Below are 19,571 nucleotides of genomic sequence, written 5' to 3'. Positions count from 1 at the left end.
TAGTGTGACCAGAAGACTTTCACGTGGGCTGTTATTTTTTTGTTTCACAGTGCTAAGATTGTGGAAGAGATTATTGAGTTTTTTAAGGAATCAACTAGCACCTCTATGGAATGTCCATGCAGAACATGGCTTCGAGGAAGATCCTGTACACGCCGAAAATTGAAAATATACTTAATTTCTACTACTTAGATCCTGCAAATTGAAAGTTGAAAATATTCAAGAGTGCAACGCATTCCAAATGACTAGATAAATCTTAGCCCAGCTAACTAACTCCCTCAGACCCTCACTAACAGGACACCTCATAATTTCCTGAAAAATGAACAAAACGCACACTAACTCCGCGCAATCTGAGAAATTGAACTTGAAATAAAAATGTAAATAAGGCCAATGAGCTTGTAGCTCAATTGGTTCCATGTCTTTAAAAAAAAATAACGGCATTGTGTAGAATAAGAACAGTTTGATGTACATTGTTAAGATATTAAATCAAGCCGTGAAAGTTTTACTGTTGAAATATTAAGAATGGACCCATCGACAATAGAGAAACCTACTGCACCGCCTGAACAAATATTGAAGGGATAGCAGCTTCCATATTAAGACTTCTCTACTTTATATTATTTTACTAGTACGGTCCCGTGGGGTACTCACGGGTGGTGCCGACTATTTTGCATGTTGTAAAGGAGCTAAATAATGAATGAATATATTGAATTTAATATCCATAGTACAATATTTTCAAAAAGACACAATTTGATCTTCAAAATATCAGTTACTGTATATGATAACAGTGGAGTCTAATGGCATCAAAAAATGAGTAGCAGCAACTCCATGATATAAAAGTTGATGTGAACCAAAAACACATCCAAACATGTTGATCAAGCTAATAGATGCATGGACAGTAAAGAAATTATAAAATAATTAATAATTTGTGGAAGATTGTAAATGAAGTTGCATTAACCAAATTTTGTTAAGAGATGTAATGTTTAACATATATGAAATTGCAATAGTTACAATCAAGAGCAATTGAATTAATGTCCAAATTTAACATGAGTATTCTAATTGCATATGTTCCTGTAACTTTAGTAGCATGATCATTTCAGTGAGCCCACACAGTAGCATTCGTATAAATGCACATTTTAAAATCAATTAAAAGTATAAAATATATCAACTTGCTTTTCATAGTAAAAAAAATTCATTCTCATGTATTATATTTTATATATAATTGATATTATAATATATATATATATATATATATATATATATATAGTAAAAAAATTCTATCATCGTAGTTTAAGTGTAAATTTATGTACTTGTTTTCATAAAAAAATTATCCTTGTATGTTATATTTTTTATTTGAATAAATTTGCATATATATAGTAAAAAAAATTCATCCCATGTGTTATAATTTATATATAGTATCCATTTTAATAAATTTACACACAGATATATATATAGTAAAAAAATATCCCTGTCAATTATAGTGTAAAATTATCTATTTATTTTATAAAAAAATGTTCATTCTCATGTGTTACATTTTATATTAATTTCCATTTTAAACTATCCCCGTGAATTAAGTGTAAAATTATCTACTTGTTTTTATATAAAATAAAAAAAACAAATATCCATCCTCGTGTTTATATATTTTATGACTATTTTAATGTCACTTGTTACTTTTAACTTAATTAACCTAAATATATTTTGAAGACTTGGTAGAGTTAATATAAAATATTTTGAGTAGTGTTACATTAAATTAAAGGGGAAAAAGTGAATTTATAGTTGAAGAAAAAAAAGGTACAATTATCTCAAATTTAATAAAATATTTATATTATATAAGAATTATTTAATTACCACTTTGTTTTCTCAAATAACTTTTGCATATAAGATCAAAGAAATCTTTATAATCCATCATTGTATATAAAAGGTGCGCTTTCAGCTTGATAGAAGCCAATTAAAGTTCTGTAAAAAAAAAAAAAAAGCCTATTAAAGTAATTGTTGCACTTATGAAGCTGTTAAACGAAAGTCAATTAATATAAAGTTCTCAACATTGAGACCGAGAGTATTGTGTCAAAAGTTCACAAATGTGAATCTACACCTCCCTCACTTAATACAGTCAATAATCTAATGTCCCGTAAATATAAATGTTGCACATGTCTTTCGTCTGTGAATTCTGAAACTGCACGAGGTCTATATATTGGTAATTTAGTATTCCATTTGAAGCACAAATACACAACAATATTTGCTTCATAAATGCAGGTACTGCCAAGCTGTTGCCAAAACAGAGCCAATGTGATATCTAAAGGTAACTAAAAATCGGTTCCCTTATCATGATTTACAGTAACATCAAATGAAAAAGAAAAAAAGAATATGAACTTCAATGTCTACAATTGACATCAAGATGAGTTCTTACAAATATGACTTGCACCAAAGGAGATCAAAATGGTATTTTGGGCTTTTTTTTTTTTTTTTTCGATTCTGTTGGTGGGATACCATCCCTCTTTTATTGTAGTAGAATTCAACAGGAACATGATAGGTTTTCCAAGTTAAGATTCATATAGTTTTTTTTTTCATGGGTTTGGTGCATGTCTTCCGTACTTTTGTAATTACTCTTTTGACTTTCTTTTATTTAATAACAATATTAATTGATGGGCTGTTGTTGATCTCTAGGATTTAGGGTGTTAACCCACTTGAAATTTTGGGTTTTAGGGCGAGGCTTGCACTCCTTAGTTTATAATATTTTTTTGTAAATATAACTTTACATATTTAGAATTAAATTGGAACTTTTTTTTAAAAAAAAAACATAGAAAGATAGTTTACTCAATAAAATTTGATTGATTTAATTTTAAAATAGTATTATCGAAGTTTGAAATTAAGATTTTAAAACTAAATAAGATAGTATAAGTTAAATTAAACTGATTAAGCAGTATCTACCAAAAAAACTGATTAGACAGTTAATAAAAAAAATCAAAATAATTAATTGAAATAATTGCTTTCCTAAAAAATTGATGATTGGAATCTAACCCGGAAAATAAACCCAAAAGAAATCCTAGGTTATTGTTGGTTGATATGATGAGGCAAAAGCGTTGTGACGAAAAAAGGTGGTGATTAGTGAATCTTGTTTGTTTGTTAGGAAGGATTAAGACTTTGTTTAGAACGCTTGGTTTAGCGCGGTTGACTCGGCAGGACCCATCCAGAAAAGAAAAAGAATAACATTCGCCGCTTATCAATACGAACCAACCACACTCATATATATACCACCCCTTCACCGTTTACCCTTTTCATATTCTTCTTCTTCTTTCTCATAACTTTCCACCCTTTCTCTCTCACAATGGCCAATACATCCTTCTTCTTTTTCTTCATGTTACTCGCTACCTCCTCTCTCGCCCAATCCCCTTCAGCTTCCCCCGCCGCAACTCCCAAAGCCTCGCCGTCGCCACCACAGGCTGCCGCTCCCAAAGCCTCTCCTCCAACCACCTCCTCCGCTCCCCCACCCACCACCTCCACCCCTCCTCCACCCGCTCCCGCTCCCGTTTCCAAGACCGCTCCGGCCTCTTCTCCTCCGTCCCCCACCCCTTCCTCCTCCTCCTCCTCCGGCCCCACCGCTTCCTCTCCTTCTAACTCCCCCACCGACTCTCCTCCCGCCCCCGTGTCTCCCTCCGACTCCCCCGTCGCCTCCGGCCCCGCCGTAGTCAGCGACGGACCCGCCGACGCCCCCACCGCTCTTGGCCCCAGCAGCCACGCCCACCTCCGCAGAGTCTCCGCCTCCGGATCTGTCGCCGCCGTTGCATTCGCCGCCGCGGCCGCTTTGATGATGTAGATCCGGTAGTTAGGGTTTTATTTTACCATTATTGTTTATTAGTAGTATAAATATTGGAGTACGAGAGTTTGTTTAAAGACACTAAACATTTTGTTTTTATTATTATCATCATTAGTGAGTGAGTGAGTGGTGGGAGATCAGATCATGTTGATAGTGACTTCTGGGAGATCTTGTTCTTTCGCTTCCCTCTCACACTCAGACTACCATTATTAATATTACCATCGTTATTTATTATTCGCTTTGTCTACGGATTTTTCTTATCGATCTTTTCATCTGTTTAATATTTCATATTCCGTTTGTTCGATTAAAATGTATAATTAGGAGTTCGATTTTTGGATTTTTGTGTATAGAAAAATCAGTTCCTTCAATTTTCAGTTTCACAAGAGGTTTTTCTCTTTAGTTTTAGCTCGGGAAAATAATACACTTGTTATGAAAAAGAAAAAAGAGAGAGGAAGCAAGTTTCATAATTCATGGGAGGAACAAGTTTTTGTCGTGTTTTGGGGTGGGAGAGGGTTCTTCTTTTTGGGTTCTTTCGGTAATCGGTGGTGTTAATAAAAGTGTTGGACTTGGACAAAAAGTACGCATGGAGTTGTCTTTAACAGGTGTCACATGCAAACGCCTATAAACGGGCTTTCGCGTGTCACTGACTCATGTGCTTCGCGACATTAAATCTGCCTCTCTATTTCGCTACAAAAGCCATAACATAAAAAGTCTTTTCTTATTCTCTTAAGCTTTTTATTTCTATGCACTTTTTATAGCGATAGGACCACTTTGGCACTTGCTTAGTGGACATGATCATAGCATGCAGGGGTAAAAATTAGAACACACAGCATCCTCATTGTGTTTCTGACTTTCTATGATGCATACTTAAGAGTTTTTTATTTATTTATTTATCCTTTTGCTTCGTTCTATTAGAAAATGGAATTTATTCCGTTATTAATTTCATTCTCTCAGCTCTAGTTTTATAAGTAACATGCATTTTGAATTATATCCAGCTTAATTCTCTTAAAAAACTGAGTTCAATGTTTGCGTTATGCGATACATTCTTGTTGTATCTTTACGATTCTCACGGATTCATTTTGAATTTAGAATTATTCAGAATTTCAGATTAATAGTAGTTGTATATTTACGATTCTCACGGATTCATTCTATTCTAAGTTTGGTTAATCTTTTATTACATAATTTAAAAAAAAATCTAATTTTGCCTCTGGCCTGATTTTTTCCACCTAGATTAGGGATTAAGGACTCTAGACATTTAGCTTTAATTTTATTTTTATTGTTTATTTAGTAAATTGCACTATTTATTTGAGTATTTGACTCTAGACTACCAAGTGTTTGGTTTAAGAAAAATATAAATAAATGAATGAAAACAAGAAAGAAATACGACAGAAATAGCGGGTGACCTCTTAACCAAACATGTTAACTTTTTAATTTCTTATTTATTTATTTCCTCTTCATTTTATTTTTACTCTAAAGATTACCGTAAAAAACTTACTTTTTAAATTAAAAAATCTTAATTCATTACAATTATAAAGACTCAAAATAATTAAACTTACTTTAATTTTTGATTGTATCAAGAAGTTTTAAGTAATTTCAATTTCAAATTCGGCATATTTTCAGAAAACAGAATCTTTCAAATTTTCTCCATGTGCATATAACTGGTATGTGCACGTGTGATCAGGCTAGATCTAACCGGTGAAATACTGCAAAGAAAATTTGGGTGGTTAACTTCAAATTTACTTTGAATTTTTTTTAAGTGACTCCCTATTTTTTATAATTTCTCATGTGTTTCTCTTCACCATAAAAACAAGCATATATTAAAAAAAAGAATGAAAGACAAACATGGGAGATTTCCTAGATAATTAATACACGACAACAAGTGACCTGGATTAGTACTCAGAGATAAATCAAACCAGAAAACAGAGTGATAATAATATAAGAAAGAAAGAAAGCACTGCCTCTGTCCTGACTGAGTGGGGAAACTTATAGCATACGCAAAACATAGTAAGAGATCGAGGAAACAATGAACATAGCAACAATTGGTGAGACACTACTCGCTGAAGACGAGTTTGATTTAGTGGCGGTAGTAGTGGAAGTAGTGGGTGTGGCATCAGAGGCTTTTCCTGATTTGACAGTGACGGCAAGTTTCATACCGCCAGAACAATGTCCAGGAACAGAACATATGAAGTAATGAGTGCCTGCACTTTTAAGGGCAATTGTGGTCGCACCACTACTGTCTGTGCTAATAGAATTCCCTGCGGTGCACGACTTGTAATCGCTCTCTTTAACTTCATCCACTGTGTGCCCAGCTCCATAGTTGAACGCTGTCACAATACAAATAAATAAAATGCTACATGAGAGTTTATATCAATCATAAATCATGTGTGTATTTCTCTCCTTACTGAACATAGTCATGTTATTTAAAATTTAATGTGAGAGCATCTATATGTTACTACTACAAGAAGTTTCTTTTACCGAGACTATCACCCACTGAAAAGATCTTGTCGCCAGTCCAAGTGCTATAATCAGTACCAATTGCCCAACCTGAAGTATCTCCCACGGTGTAGACGGTTGCGAGGGTTGGCAGGGCCATGTTGATTGCTAGCAACGACCACAGAATCAAAGCACTAGAGAATGCCATGATTTTGTGAGAGCGAGATAATAATAGGGGAAACAAGGAAAACACACAACAGAGGAGGCTCTGAAGATGAAGTTAAAGGATGGGTTTGCTTTATATTATCGAAAAGGAGAGGATGCGAGTTGTTGAAAGTTAGGCCCAGTTTGTCGCATTTTGCATGAGGATGACTTGAGTTTCACTTCATACCTAACGCCCAGAAAAGATGGTGTTATTATGAGATGAAATAGTGGTTGAGTGGAATTATTCTTTTGCAATCATAATGCCCTTTGACTTAACAAAACCTTCCAATAGGAACTCATCTGTAGTAGTTTAACATGATCGGTTATGATGGATTGCCAATTAAGTTGTGTAATTTTATACATATTTTCCTTTGCTTGCCCAATATTGGAAATGCATAGTTCCAATTTTGTAGCTATTTGTTTCGATCATATATACAGTTGGGAAGGTTATGTGTTGATGCTTCGAAGGAACGCTTGTCAACTATATTTGATGAGGGTCCCTCAATACCTTGCATAATTATATAAACAAGATCATTTGAAAATGAATTTGCTTACAACATACTCATTGTGATGCACACGACAATGCAACTCCTAACGCGTCATATACTATAAAGTATTATCAATTTACAATAGAAATTTAATAACATTCGACTACGAGCCGTACGAAGATTAGGTAAGGCCATAATCATCTGGAATCATGCTATAATTTCTCGTTATATCCTTTTTAATCATGAATGACGCGTAATAATATATATATGGGCATGCTAAAAAGGTACCATTAATAATTATAGAGTCTTACACATCAACGTTTGTATGGAGGATATCGTTGCGTTGTTCGGTATGGCCATTCTTATTGGACATGTACGTAAAGTAAAAGCTTCTACTTTTCAGGGGATTGAAACATTTAAGAAAAAGTATAATTAATAATCGCATGACGTAATTCACATCTAAATTATTTATATATATATATATATATATATATAAAAATAAATAAACAATCTCTTCAAGAATGAGATTAATTTGGTGTTGAGGCTGTTTTCCCGTAAATATGATATTTAAAAGAATTCTCAACCAAGTAGTTTATATTATTTTTTTCTTAATCCTTTGTTTTACCAGAAAAAAAAAAAAGAATTTTGAGTAGTTTATATTTTTTTTTTCTTGAGTAGTTTATATTTGAATATAGGGATATAAATTTACATCTCAAAACAAAATTTGGCTAAACAGAACGGGGCAATTTACAAATTTGTGTTATTTTTGCTCCAGATTTTCACCAAAAGGGGAGGTGGTGAAATAAAACTTCTAGGCATCCAATGGAAGGTTCAAGTGTTGTCAATTGTCACGCAAAATATCAAGTTTCGTTTGTTGAGATTGCTTTGGAGGTAAGTAAAAAAGTGCAAACCGGCAGGAAAAAAATATGGAGAACGTGGCAACGGAGAGAAGTGTTTCTTTCTGGCGATAGAAAATGGGGTTTGGGAAAGAATGTGACATCTGAAATCTTGATCTTAACAGCTTACCAAACATGGTGACTAATTAAAGTTGAGTAGCACGTTAAATTAGTCTCTAGAAACTAGAATCATAATAACCGGTTAACTTAATCATTTCTCTTAAAAGGTTAATTTAATCCTTAACATTATAAAAATATTTTAATCTTTGAAAAGTAATGGTTATTTGAATTATATTAAGTGATTAACATTTATCATAAGGATTGATATAAGTGATAAATGCTTATATCTCTTAATTAAGTTATAGTGTTTGAATTCTAGTCATGAGCATGAAATAAATTATGTTAATAGGAAAATACTCACTATTGGTAAGAGTGGTAGTGAATTATATTCCTTAACTAAATTGTCCATGGCTCAAATTCTAACCATGAGTATAAAATAAATTATGTTGAACGAAGAATACCTATTTTATGTGCATTCATAAACCATCAACGGAGATTAATCATTACTTTTGATACTGAATATTTTGTCATTGCAACAATATCATGGTAAGAAAAAAAAATGATTAACACTTAACAATTTTAAAAAACTAAAATGGCATTTTTAATTTTCATGGATTAAATTGACTTATACTCATAATTTTAGGAACTAATTTAGTATATTACTTATAGTTAAAAAGTCTGAAACCTGGTCTCATGGGCTCCTTTGACAGGGAGGCTCTTACCTCTTAGTGACGAGCCCATTACGTAAAATAAAGCTGCAAAGGTTGGGGCTGTTGGGTCCCCTACTCCATGCCCAACTACTTATTGTGCTTTTAGTTGATGTCATGGCAACAATTAACAGTTAAAGGGATTCCACTTTCCAGTTATTCAGCTGAACTTTATCAGCAAAGGAAACAACAGTTATGTAGTATAGCACTCCCTTGAAACTTGACATGAGATGAAAAAATCTATTCAATTTATCATATCTTAGATGTAATTAGAATCAACACGGCATTGATACAATCTTGTAAATTTGCTCACCATATGTCGAATAGCATGAGATAATGGCTGATAAAGTAAAACCCAAAAAAAGTGACTGGGGCTAAAAATGTCACCACGTTAGGGCAAGTTTGACAAAATCCTGCGTTTGTGTTTTTCAATTAATATTTATTTAAGATAGCAATCATGCGTTGGTGTTTCGTGCTGAACAGTACAGCTGAGGAGCATTTAAAGTAACCTTCGTAAGAATCTACGAGAAGCATATTTCGTGTCATAGGCTACGTTCTTCTTCCCGTGACAGGAGAAAAAACAAGTTATCGGCATAAACGTTTTAAATTCGGTATAAAAAGATAATGTTCTTCGCATACAAAATTAGGACAACAAATATTTCCTTGATTTTCGACTTATCTATAAATGTGTGGACAAAGAGATAAAAATAATAGGTAATGTTACATCTAATATCAATTTTTGAATATTCATGTAATAAAACTGCCCTTAGAATTGGTCATCAAAAGTCAAAATATACTTGGGCGTAACATTATAATTTGCAAGTTTAAAAGTATATAATCAGAAGTTGGAAACATGTAAAGCCTTGGAGTTGGCCTACAAAAAGACCTGTTCAACAATCAGCAATCCCACAAACGACTAAGAAGGAAAGGAAATGAAGAGATGTCTGATGCCTTTACCGTTTTACATCTGTAAAGTTCATCACTTCAAACATATATGCCATGTAAATCTCAAATCATACCCTAAATAATGAATAGTAAGGGAGGTCGTGATAAGAAGTTACCAAGCTTGCAAGCAGAAAACATTTAAAAAAACTCAAAACAACATTATTTTAAGAGCATACGTAACCACTCTACAGCGGAGGGAATGCAGGACAATTAACAAAAGTAAAAGAAGCAGTTGCTTCCTTATTTTGTATGCAAAGAACATTATCTATTTAGCCTAGCTAACATTACAAAGTGAAGCATCAGCTTCAAAATAGACAAAGATTCAAGTCACAGCACTCACAATGACAAAAAAAAATGACAACACAATCCAGCTGCATAGTCCCTAAAAAAATACAAAAAAAAAATAAAAAATGATAGCAAGTAACTAAAACAATTCACAGTGCAACAAGGATGATCCAAGGTGTGATTCTAGCAATTCAGATTATTCAAGGAGCAATTCAGCACCAAAAATGATTTTGAACGCATTCTCAAAATGAAATGAAATCACACAAATCATACCATGATTCATGATTCTGATGACATTGCAGTATTTAGTAGATAATACAAGGTAGATTTACATGCATTGTAAGCAATTCCCTTTTGTTGACAACACATATAGTGAACTCAGTAAAAGCAAGAATCCAACTCTTGGCTATGAACAACAATCCTGCTTAAATATTAATGTTAGGAGTTAATGCATATACCAACCCAACCTTCAAGCCACATTCATAGATTATAGGACAAGTCTTTTTTGTCTAATAGCAATACTATCAAAGTAAATAAAAAAAAAAAACTAAATTAAATAGTCTTAGGGCTACTCTGAAAGAATCCACAAAACATGCCTCAATTATTATTAATAAAAATAAATGGTTTGGATTGTTATACTACATGCATTTTATGGTCAAGCTTCAATTCCTCTTTGAACGGTTTAATTTTGATCCCTTTTTGGTAGATTTAAAACTAATATTCTTAGACTACACAATATCTTGATTAAAGATAAAAAGAAAAAATATTGAATGACATACACATGTTGTGAAGTAACCACTAACCAAAAAAGATGTAAAAAACATCACCACTGATATACATATATTTCTCGCTTTCTTAAGATATAGTAGCTTGCCAACAATTGTTAAATTATGCAATGAAGATAAATGGATTCTTGAATCACGGAAGTGCTTGTGCTTACACCTATCCGCTCCTTGTATCTCAAGGGCCTCTGGTATATAAGGGTGAAAACCACCAGTAAAACACATAATCTAAACCAATCAAAGATTTCGGATTATCTGCAAGAAAGAGCAAACATTCAAAATGTCTGAAGCAAGGACATACAACATCAATAATATCGATATGCATCAGGGAAAAACTGATATCAATCAGCTTTGTCAGCTTCTTCCCCATTCACACTCAACTCAGAAGGAGTATCTTCAGACTTTGCACTCCCCTCTGCTGGTTGTGGAGCTTCTGCCCCATTCACACTCAACTCAGAAGGAGTATCTTCAGACTTTGCACTCCCGTCCCCTGGTTGTTGAACAAAACGCCGACCCCGATCCACCCTGATTGGCCTTCCCATAAAAACCTGTAGAAGAACAATTTTTTCCCATGTCACTCAGACTAAAAACAAACATTAAAGGCTTGTTTGATTCCTTTCTCACTTTCATGTTTTAAAAACTGTTTCCTAAAATAATTTCACACTATTCAACAATTAAGTTCTCATCCAAAATCTATTAAGTTTTGAAATTTTTTTCCAAATCAAGTATTAAAAAAAAACCAGAAATAACTGAGATGTTTTCTCATCATCTCCTGTTTTCTTCAACCGTTTGTTGAACAAACTTTTAGAAAACAAAAATGTACTCAGACAAATTCAGTAAACAAACAAGGCCTAAGACATCGCAGATAAAATTTGTGAGAATGACATTACCCAGACTAAATAATCCAAATTCAAACAAATAAGAAACCCCAAGTTACCTTTCCTTGGAACTCAGCAAGAGCAGCCTCAGCTTCTTTCTTAGACTTGAAGGACACAAATCCATATCCAGACGGCCTTCTAGGATTATCACGATACACAACCTCAGCAGAGACAACTCTACCAGTTCCCAAATCAAAAAACTCCTTAAGATCTTTGGAGCTTGCTTCATAGGATAAGTTAGCAACAAACAAGTTAAACGTCACCACCTTTGGTTTCACAGGGGGCGGCGCTGTTTTCTCCTTTTTTGGCCGAGCATAATTGACTTTAATTACACGACCCTCAAACTCCTAAGCATCATTCAAAGAAAGAAAAAAATAAGATCACATCAAATAATGTCATCAAAACATGTGCTTATAAATGACAGTAAACAGTTATTTTAGTCCCAAAAGTGGTAGGCATTGTCACATTAATCCCTGAAACTAATAAAATGTTAAATAAGTTTCTGGAATGTCAAATAAGTTCCTAAATTAATTACTTAATATCATTTTAGTTGTTAAATATATGTTAATATTATCACTTTAGTCGCACATTTTTTTGAATTTTGGACTAATGTGACTGCCGTCGATTTACAGTTTTCGGGACTTTTTTTTTAATGTCCTTCAATTCAGGAACTAATGTGACAACATCATGCAAATTCATAGACCAAATTGAGAGTTAACTCTAAAAATAATAAAAGCGGTAAAAGAGTGTAAGTGTGGTGTTTTAGGCTTACATACGATTCGAGATTATTGAGAGCTTCCAGTGCCTCTTCTGGGGAACCCATTTCGACAAAGGCCAAACCCCGGTTTCTGTTTTTCTTATACATAGAAAGCTTAACGGCAACAACAATTTTAAAAACACTAGTCAGAAAACGGAAGCTTTAAAAATGAACAGAACCGAAAAGAAGAGAAGGAAGAAAAAAGAAACCTCGACTTCGAGGACTTTCCCATGTTTTTCGAAGAGGGTGCGAATGTCTTCAGGGGTGCTTGTCCAGGGCACGTTCTGAGCGAGCAACCTGGTGCGAGAAAATTCTTCTTCAGAGACAAGAGGCTCCTCGGTTTGTTGTTCGGAAGTGGAGGCATGTGTGGGAGTGAGGTTAAGGGTTTGTTTGGTTGTGATAAGGGATAGGCGTGGAAAGTGAAAGGAAGAGAGACTGAAATTGATGGGTTGAGAATGGGGCGTTTTGCGAAGAAAAGAGAAAGAGGTGGATTGGGAATGGGGTTGAGTGGATAATTGATTTGTTGAAGGTAAGCAAACAAGACGTAGTAGCGCCATTACTTGAAAATGGCAATGCAATAGACAATAGCTGAATAGCTTCCGTGTGTGGTGTCCGGCCAAATGGATAAAGGGGCGTCTTCCTAACATAATATCCTTAAAATTTATGAATAAAAGAGAGAGATAAAATGAAAAAATTAAAAGACAAAATTTGATAAACTAGAATTAGTTATATATGTTAATAGCGATCCTCTCTTAACCATAATGTATATGATTTTTTCTATTTATTTGATTTATTATAAATTCATGCTAAATTAATTTATTTTAAATTTAAACAAAATTAATTACACTCCATTCATTTTTGAATTTCTTTTATTAATTAAATTCAAATATTTTTTTTTGTTTTTTAATTTTATATACTTTAATCTCGTGCAAATTATCCAAATCTTTCATTAGAAGTCTACCCTGGTGTTTCTAATCAAATTTAAATACAAAAATTAAAGAGTTACTCCCATGCAATCAAAGAATGATCAATAGTGATTTTTAGGAGCAACAAATACGAATACTATGATTAGTCATCCATCTATAAATCGGAAACAATGTTTGAAACTTTCCGCATGATGTAAGCTCATCGTCCCTTAATGTGTGTTTGTTTTAGCGTTTAAACATTACAAGGCACGATTGAACCCAAACCATGGGTCTTGTGTATCATTGAGCTGAAGGGATGTTTGACAGTTTCAAACGTCTGACCAAACACACTGTTAGTGTGTCACGTTACTTCTTATGCATTCTACAGTCTGGGGAGTTATGTCGTAAGGGTGATAATGGTCGTCTTGCTACCTCTTGATCGTCAAAATCAATCTTCCTCTGCATTGGGCTACTTGTTCTGGGACTAGACTTTCTCTTGTTTGACTGCAAAATCCAAATAAATATAAATATGCATACATTCAAGTAGTGATGATGCACAGAAGATGCTTAATAAATATATCATCACCAACGAAAAAGAAATGAATTTGAACTGGCGCTGCAAGAATACATCTTAAAACTAACTTGCCTTGGCTGATGGGCTGTTGGTATACTCCCCCCCTGAATCGGGATGGGTTCTTTCCTTGTATATCCTCAATAACCTTTTGTTCTCCTTTTCCAATACATTGTTTTCATCAAACAGTAATTTGACCTGCGCATGCCATGCCAAGTTAAGTCAGATATTGATCCACACTCAAATCATCACCCAAAACAAATGAAATGGTCCAAAAACCTGGGAACCAATCAAAGTTTACCTCCTCCTCGGCTTTGTGAAGGTTAGTTCTTAGATGCTCCTTATCCTTCTCAAGTGACTTGACTTTGGCAACAAGTGACAAAACACTCCGAGTTGATGGGTTTATGCTACCAAATCCAAAATAAAAAAATTTAGGCTTATAAAAATGAATTGACAAAAACTGAAATGGCAATATGAATAGAAATTGATTCTGATGGTTATAAAAACTACGACAGTTAAAGTTTGCCAAATGAACATTGCCTAGAGACTAGAGAGTTAAGGAAAAAGAACAAAACAAGAGAAGATAATGAGGAGAGGTTGCAGGCTCACCAGTTCCACATACTCAGCAACTGTTTACAGGCCTCATTCTCACTGTTTACTTGCAAAAATGCATATGTAGAATCATCATCTTTACTAGTAAGTGTTGGCGTTGCCAAAACAGAATCAAGTAAATTCTTTTCCCCAGGTGTGCACACAGAAGAATTGACCTTCATGGAGAAAGCAAATATCTGGGATCAACATTGACAACCAAAGGAACAAGAACTTGCAAAAGCTAATACCATTTCAAGAGTAAAGGAAAAAGATAAGGGGGAAAAAGTGGAATTTTGAAAAAGAACATCATTTAATAGTATAAGAATTCATTAATATAGATAGGTGAAAAGGAAGATTAGTTATGAGCAGTAGAACTTCATTAATATAAAAGTTGTCAACTTAACAGCTGACAAAAGTCAATCATATGATTCATGAGTTAACAACATCATAATGCATTATCATTATAAGGAGTGTTGGTAACACATTTTCTAACACACTCTTCCAAACACTATTTTTAGTTATTGGAATCTACAAAATCATGAGTGAAGCTCATTAAACAAGTAGTGTGTGATCCACCTAAATTAGTGATTTCCAATAAATTACAAACATCAATAGAGAGTATTTTAAAGGAGTATGTTAGAGAGAATGTTGGTAGCATATCACTTATCGTCATAAAGAGAAAGCAAACCAAATAATCTCAATTTCTAAGGTTACCAATGGAAACCCAAAATTAAACTATAACTAACTGGGATGGAACTCATTTCATCCTAATGTCACTGCAGCTACTGATTTGAAGAAAAAACACATCACATCACATCAGCAACTCCAACTTATGGTGAGTGAGTTAATTCCAAAATCCTTCCTAACAGCCCTTTCGAGGATATCATCTGTAATTAATCCACTACCAAAAAAAAAACAAAAGAGAGGCCTCTAAAATTTTCAAGTTTACATTAACATCAGAAAATTAAACTCCAACTAATCCACCAAACCTATTTATTCTCACAATCGATAAACTGAATAAAAATGAAATCTTTACTAAAATCCCTTCACGCCCTCTTAGCTGCATTGCAATATTTTGCACACATTACAATTTACAATCCACTAATTATGTTAGAAGGGAAGACATATATTTTAATTGTTAAAAAGGGTGGGAAAGCACTTAACAAAAAATCAAAAAGGGGGGAAAAATATGGTTTACCAATTGATGCTGATGCTTATATTTGTTCAATTCATTCCCCATGAAGAGCAAATCCCGTTCCAAATCAAGAACTCGGGTTTGAGCCTCGCGTGCCCGTTCATCGGCATCGTTCCCAAACTCCATCAACGCTTCTCTGTCCTTATCATACAGCGCGCACTCATTCTCCAACTGATGGCAGCGAGCCAACAATCTCTCACACTCCGTCGCCAGTCTCTGATTCTCCTCAACGAACTTCTTCAGAGCTCGCGCGTTCATTCCCGCTTCAGACTGCTCCAAAAAAAACATAAACCAAAAATTTCAATATCAATTTGCAAATTAAAAATAAATTGCGAGAGAAAGATCTTAAAGAGGCGCGAAACCTTGAGGCGATCGATGAGTTGGTCTTTCTGTTTCAATTGGGGGAGAAGGGAAAGGAGGCGTTCGCGGAGGCGCCATTGCGAGTCTTGGGAAGCTCGAAGTTTGGATTCTAGGGTTTTCGACGATACGGGAATACCTAATGTATCGTCGAGGGTTTGTTTGATGTAGTCGTCAACGTCTCGAGGGAGATCCATTGCTGCAATTCTTTCTGAGAACTAACTCAAACCTCGAATTCAAAATCAGTGTTTCAATTGAAAACTTTTTTAAGAGAACGATGAATTGCAAACGCTTTGGAGGGAGTGGGGTGTGAGGGTAAACCCTGGATTTTTTGGTTGGAAAATCAAAATCGAAAATTTGCCCTATTCTTTCTGTCTCCCCGATTCAAATTGAATGGGCTAGCCGTTGGGATGCATAAGGTGTTTTTTTTGGGGGGTCCATTTTATATATCTTTATTTTTTTATTTGCCCGAGGTGAATTTTTCGTAAAGTATCTTCTCACTCCACTCTCCCGTTATTGGACTGTTCACAATAAGGCCCAATGGGTTCTAACTTCTTTTTGCACTCTTTTTTTCCTTTGCACCCTTCCATATTTTTGTATTTTTAATAGAAAATATCCTTTTCTCGTAACTATATTTCAAAATCATTTTTATGAAAAAATTTGAATGAATTTTTTTTTGTCCTTTATAATTGCAAAATACATAAGGGAAACTTGTTTTTGGTGCATACAGTAAATTTACACCTTCTGTGCTTAAGTGAAAAGTATTTTGTAAAATAAAATTCCAGAAAAATAAAGCTCATTCATTTTTATTGTTGATGTAACAAATCATGATGAACTAAGGCCGACGAAACAAGTGAAAATCTTAACAATTTTTGAGATTTTCTTATTGCACCCAACATATTTTGAGAAAACTCTTACATATATAAATTTTTATTAAACATATGATTTTTATTTAAGATTTATGTATATTAAAAAAATAGATTATTAAATTAAAATTAATTATTACAAAATTTATTATATAAACTTATATGTGTATTAAATATACATTAGACATTTTAGTGTTATATATAACGATATTAATTATTTTTTAATATAATTAATTTATTAATTCAATTGATTAGAACATCATACTAATAGCATCAAAATTACTTCCATACACGCCAAATTTATTCTGCAAATAACTACTATTATTCACATCAAACAAAAATATATAATCTTTTTTAGATATAGTTTGACTGTGTAGAATAAAATGAAAAGGAAAAGAAATTAAAAAAAAGTATTTTAATTAAAAGATAATATAATAAAAGAGTAAGACTCACTAAATAATAAAAATTTCTTATGCTTTCTCACCAATTTCATATCAATGAAACCAACAAGAGTTAATTAGCGTTTGTTTCCACTCATAGAAGGGAAAGTAATCTTTGCTGTGATATTATATTATGTTATGAAAATCTTTGTAGAACATTCTGTTCCGAAAAGAATTTACTTTGTGTCATTTCACTAGAAAGATCGGAGCAAAATCAAAGTTGGGGATTTCGTACTAATTCCCTGGAGGGATGTTCTCCTTTTCAAAATCTCAATGATTTGGAATTTCCATCATTTCGTTTGCGAAACTTCTTTGACGTTAAGTCGCAAAGCACTCCTCACGTCCACGTTAAAGTAGAAGAATCTTGCAGTCTCAATATCGTTTCATACGTGGCAACAACATACATGCATGACGAGAAACGTTTGTTTATTTGTGTGTAACATTTTGTAGATAAAATAGTCCAGATTCTCTACAGTAGTATTGAAGAGAACTAAGTCAGTTAGGATTTTTGAATGATTTTACTAAATGATAAATTTATCTTAGATAATTAAATCATCTGTAAGTGATTCCACTCGTTTTGTAGAAAAGACAAGAAAAATAAGAAAACATATGTGAAGGGAGATAAAATAATAGTATTATAAAAAAAATAGTGTATATTAGCATTTAAACAATATAGCTCATGTCTGCCAAAAGAAATATTATTAATAATCTCCCCACAATAATTACCAATGTCACGCAATTATTCCCTCCAATTCTTGGCAAATATTTCCATTGACTTCAACGAGGAATCCAACTTTAAAAAGAAAAAAAAAATCCATACCGGCGTTTGAAACGACTAAGGAGAATTGTGATAAAAGAATTTAATTGAAATATGATACATGTATAATAATTTATACAATATTATTTTATATGTTTATCTATTTATCATATTATTTGTTGCATTTCAAAATTTTGTCTCTCTTTTCACTTTTCCTCCTTTCTCTCTCTTTATGGTAAGATTTATTGTTCAAATATAATTTCTCAATTTAATTTCGGATAATTTTAAATTATCACATATTAAAATAATTTTTTTATATATTAAATATAAAATACTTTTAAGAAAATGAATTTTTAAGTGAAATGAAAGAATTTACAAATGAAAGAAAATTATAATTATATCATTATGAAGTCTCTTATCTTAAATATATATTTAGTGTATACTTTAGTTATGTTAGAATACTTTCTTTTTTCTCCATTTTTGTTGCACTTTTGTTTTATTTTCCCTTCTCTTTCCCTCTCTTTCATACTAGTGTGGTAGAGTGACCAATCCATCCTTATGTATTTTCAACCCACCTTAAGGAGGGTGGAGATAGGTTGAAAATTAAACTCACTTCATTTAGAGACGAATTGATGAATGAACCTGAACCTGATAAAAAAATATTAATTTTATTTTACATATCATAAAAATATTTAAAATCAAAGAAATTTAAATTATTTTATTTAAATAATATATAAAAAATAAAATATAACTAAAGTAATTAAATTTCCATCCATTATAAATTACTTAAAATTTTAAAAAATTTATCCAGACGCTACCTAACATAATATAAGGAGCGTTTAGAAATGTATTAACAGTACACCATTGATAAGCTTGCGCATAAAGCTTCAATTAGAAAAAAGGTCTGGTGTATTATTGAATTCGAATGGATAACTAATGAGACAACAAAATATATGGATGCCTTTTGGAAAGCTTCTTAAGGCAAGGTAGGTCTTGCTTTATAGCTCTTTCCTTTTTCCCTAAAGAGACAACAAAATATAATGGATCATTCATGACTTGGATGTGAAAGTTTATTAATTTGGCTATAAACATCATCATTTGACACGTGTGGTTATTGGTGCACAATGCATATGTATGAAGAACGTAACGCCAATATATATAACAAAATTTACCACAATTAATTATAAATTTACCTCTTCTGACTTGTTGACCATGATTTGTCTATACATACCCAAATTGTCCGAAACAGCAATCGAGGACACATTCTCTGCATGTCACATTAGTATTACATAATGTACAGTATTCTAGTTCTAGCTATATATCTATGGGCTTAGAGGAGCACATTGTATAATATCACACTGAAAATGAAAGAAAACGATCAAAATCTTAATTTGTGGAAACGGACGTATCCCGACACGGTCAATACTTAGTAAATCATGCAAATACCAATCCGCCAATTGCACCTTTCCGAAGTAGTCATCATTCGTAAACTCCTAAGTAATCAATTAATTTTGGTGATTTCTATTGAATATTGAAGGCATAATATGGCTTGCCGCAATATTTTTAATAATTGATGAACTGAGATATATAATCTATGGCATTCTCTGACTTATAGTTTTAGCTTTCAAAATGTTAATGAATAAAAC

General features: G+C 33.0%; 4 protein-coding genes across 4 annotated transcripts; 1 reads left to right on the top strand and 3 right to left on the bottom strand.

The window, feature by feature from the left end:
* Positions 1-3,319: 3,319 nt before the first annotated feature.
* On the top strand, positions 3,320-3,808 carry LOC114414279 (classical arabinogalactan protein 4-like). The gene has a single exon (XM_028378573.1). It carries the CDS (start codon positions 3,320-3,322, stop codon positions 3,806-3,808), a length of 489 nt encoding a protein of 162 aa, XP_028234374.1.
* Positions 3,809-5,638: 1,830 nt separating this feature from the next.
* On the bottom strand, positions 5,639-6,526 carry LOC114415292 (blue copper protein-like). Its single transcript, XM_028379909.1, has 2 exons — positions 6,284-6,526; positions 5,639-6,132 (listed from the first exon to the last, which is right to left on the bottom strand). Exons 1-2 carry the CDS (start codon positions 6,447-6,449, stop codon positions 5,792-5,794), a joined length of 507 nt encoding a protein of 168 aa, XP_028235710.1. The 5' UTR covers positions 6,450-6,526; the 3' UTR covers positions 5,639-5,791.
* Positions 6,527-10,625: 4,099 nt separating this feature from the next.
* On the bottom strand, positions 10,626-12,883 carry LOC114415291 (RNA-binding protein CP31B, chloroplastic-like). The gene is made up of 4 exons (XM_028379907.1): positions 12,453-12,883; positions 12,259-12,357; positions 11,546-11,833; positions 10,626-11,156 (listed from the first exon to the last, which is right to left on the bottom strand). The coding sequence occupies exons 1-4, from the start codon at positions 12,798-12,800 to the stop codon at positions 10,950-10,952; spliced, it is 942 nt and encodes a 313-aa protein (XP_028235708.1). The 5' UTR covers positions 12,801-12,883; the 3' UTR covers positions 10,626-10,949.
* Positions 12,884-13,267: 384 nt separating this feature from the next.
* LOC114415290 lies at positions 13,268-16,264 on the bottom strand. The gene is made up of 6 exons (XM_028379906.1): positions 15,868-16,264; positions 15,509-15,775; positions 14,329-14,486; positions 14,021-14,126; positions 13,795-13,917; positions 13,268-13,652 (listed from the first exon to the last, which is right to left on the bottom strand). The coding sequence occupies exons 1-6, from the start codon at positions 16,057-16,059 to the stop codon at positions 13,515-13,517; spliced, it is 984 nt and encodes a 327-aa protein (XP_028235707.1). The 5' UTR covers positions 16,060-16,264; the 3' UTR covers positions 13,268-13,514.
* Between the last annotated feature and the right edge of the window lie 3,307 nt (positions 16,265-19,571).

Source organism: Glycine soja, chromosome 6 (genome assembly GCF_004193775.1).
Source record: "Glycine soja cultivar W05 chromosome 6, ASM419377v2, whole genome shotgun sequence".
Lineage (NCBI taxonomy): Eukaryota > Viridiplantae > Streptophyta > Magnoliopsida > Fabales > Fabaceae > Glycine > Glycine soja.
The sequence above is the reverse complement of the archived record's forward strand: the minus strand, read 5'-3'. Positions and strand labels throughout refer to the sequence as shown.

Excerpts from the sequence above, each read along its gene's own strand:
- LOC114414279 (XM_028378573.1), top strand. The coding sequence starts at position 3,320 with ATGGCCAATACATCCTTCTTCTTTTTCTTCATGTTACTCGCTACCTCC.
- LOC114415292 (XM_028379909.1), bottom strand. The coding sequence starts at position 6,449 with ATGGCATTCTCTAGTGCTTTGATTCTGTGGTCGTTGCTAGCAATCAAC. Across the intron at positions 6,133-6,283 it reads TTCAGTGGGTGATAGTCTCG|CGTTCAACTATGGAGCTGGG; the intron begins GTAAAAGAAACT and ends GTATTGTGACAG.
- LOC114415291 (XM_028379907.1), bottom strand. The coding sequence starts at position 12,800 with ATGGCGCTACTACGTCTTGTTTGCTTACCTTCAACAAATCAATTATCC. Across the intron at positions 12,358-12,452 it reads GGAAAGTCCTCGAAGTCGAG|CTTTCTATGTATAAGAAAAA; the intron begins GTTTCTTTTTTC and ends GTTGCCGTTAAG. Across the intron at positions 11,157-11,545 it reads TTGCTGAGTTCCAAGGAAAG|GTTTTTATGGGAAGGCCAAT; the intron begins GTAACTTGGGGT and ends GTTCTTCTACAG.
- LOC114415290 (XM_028379906.1), bottom strand. The coding sequence starts at position 16,059 with ATGGATCTCCCTCGAGACGTTGACGACTACATCAAACAAACCCTCGAC. Across the intron at positions 14,487-15,508 it reads ATAAGCATCAGCATCAATTG|GTCAATTCTTCTGTGTGCAC; the intron begins GTAAACCATATT and ends TTCTCCATGAAG. Across the intron at positions 14,127-14,328 it reads TTGCTGAGTATGTGGAACTG|CATAAACCCATCAACTCGGA; the intron begins GTGAGCCTGCAA and ends TGGATTTGGTAG.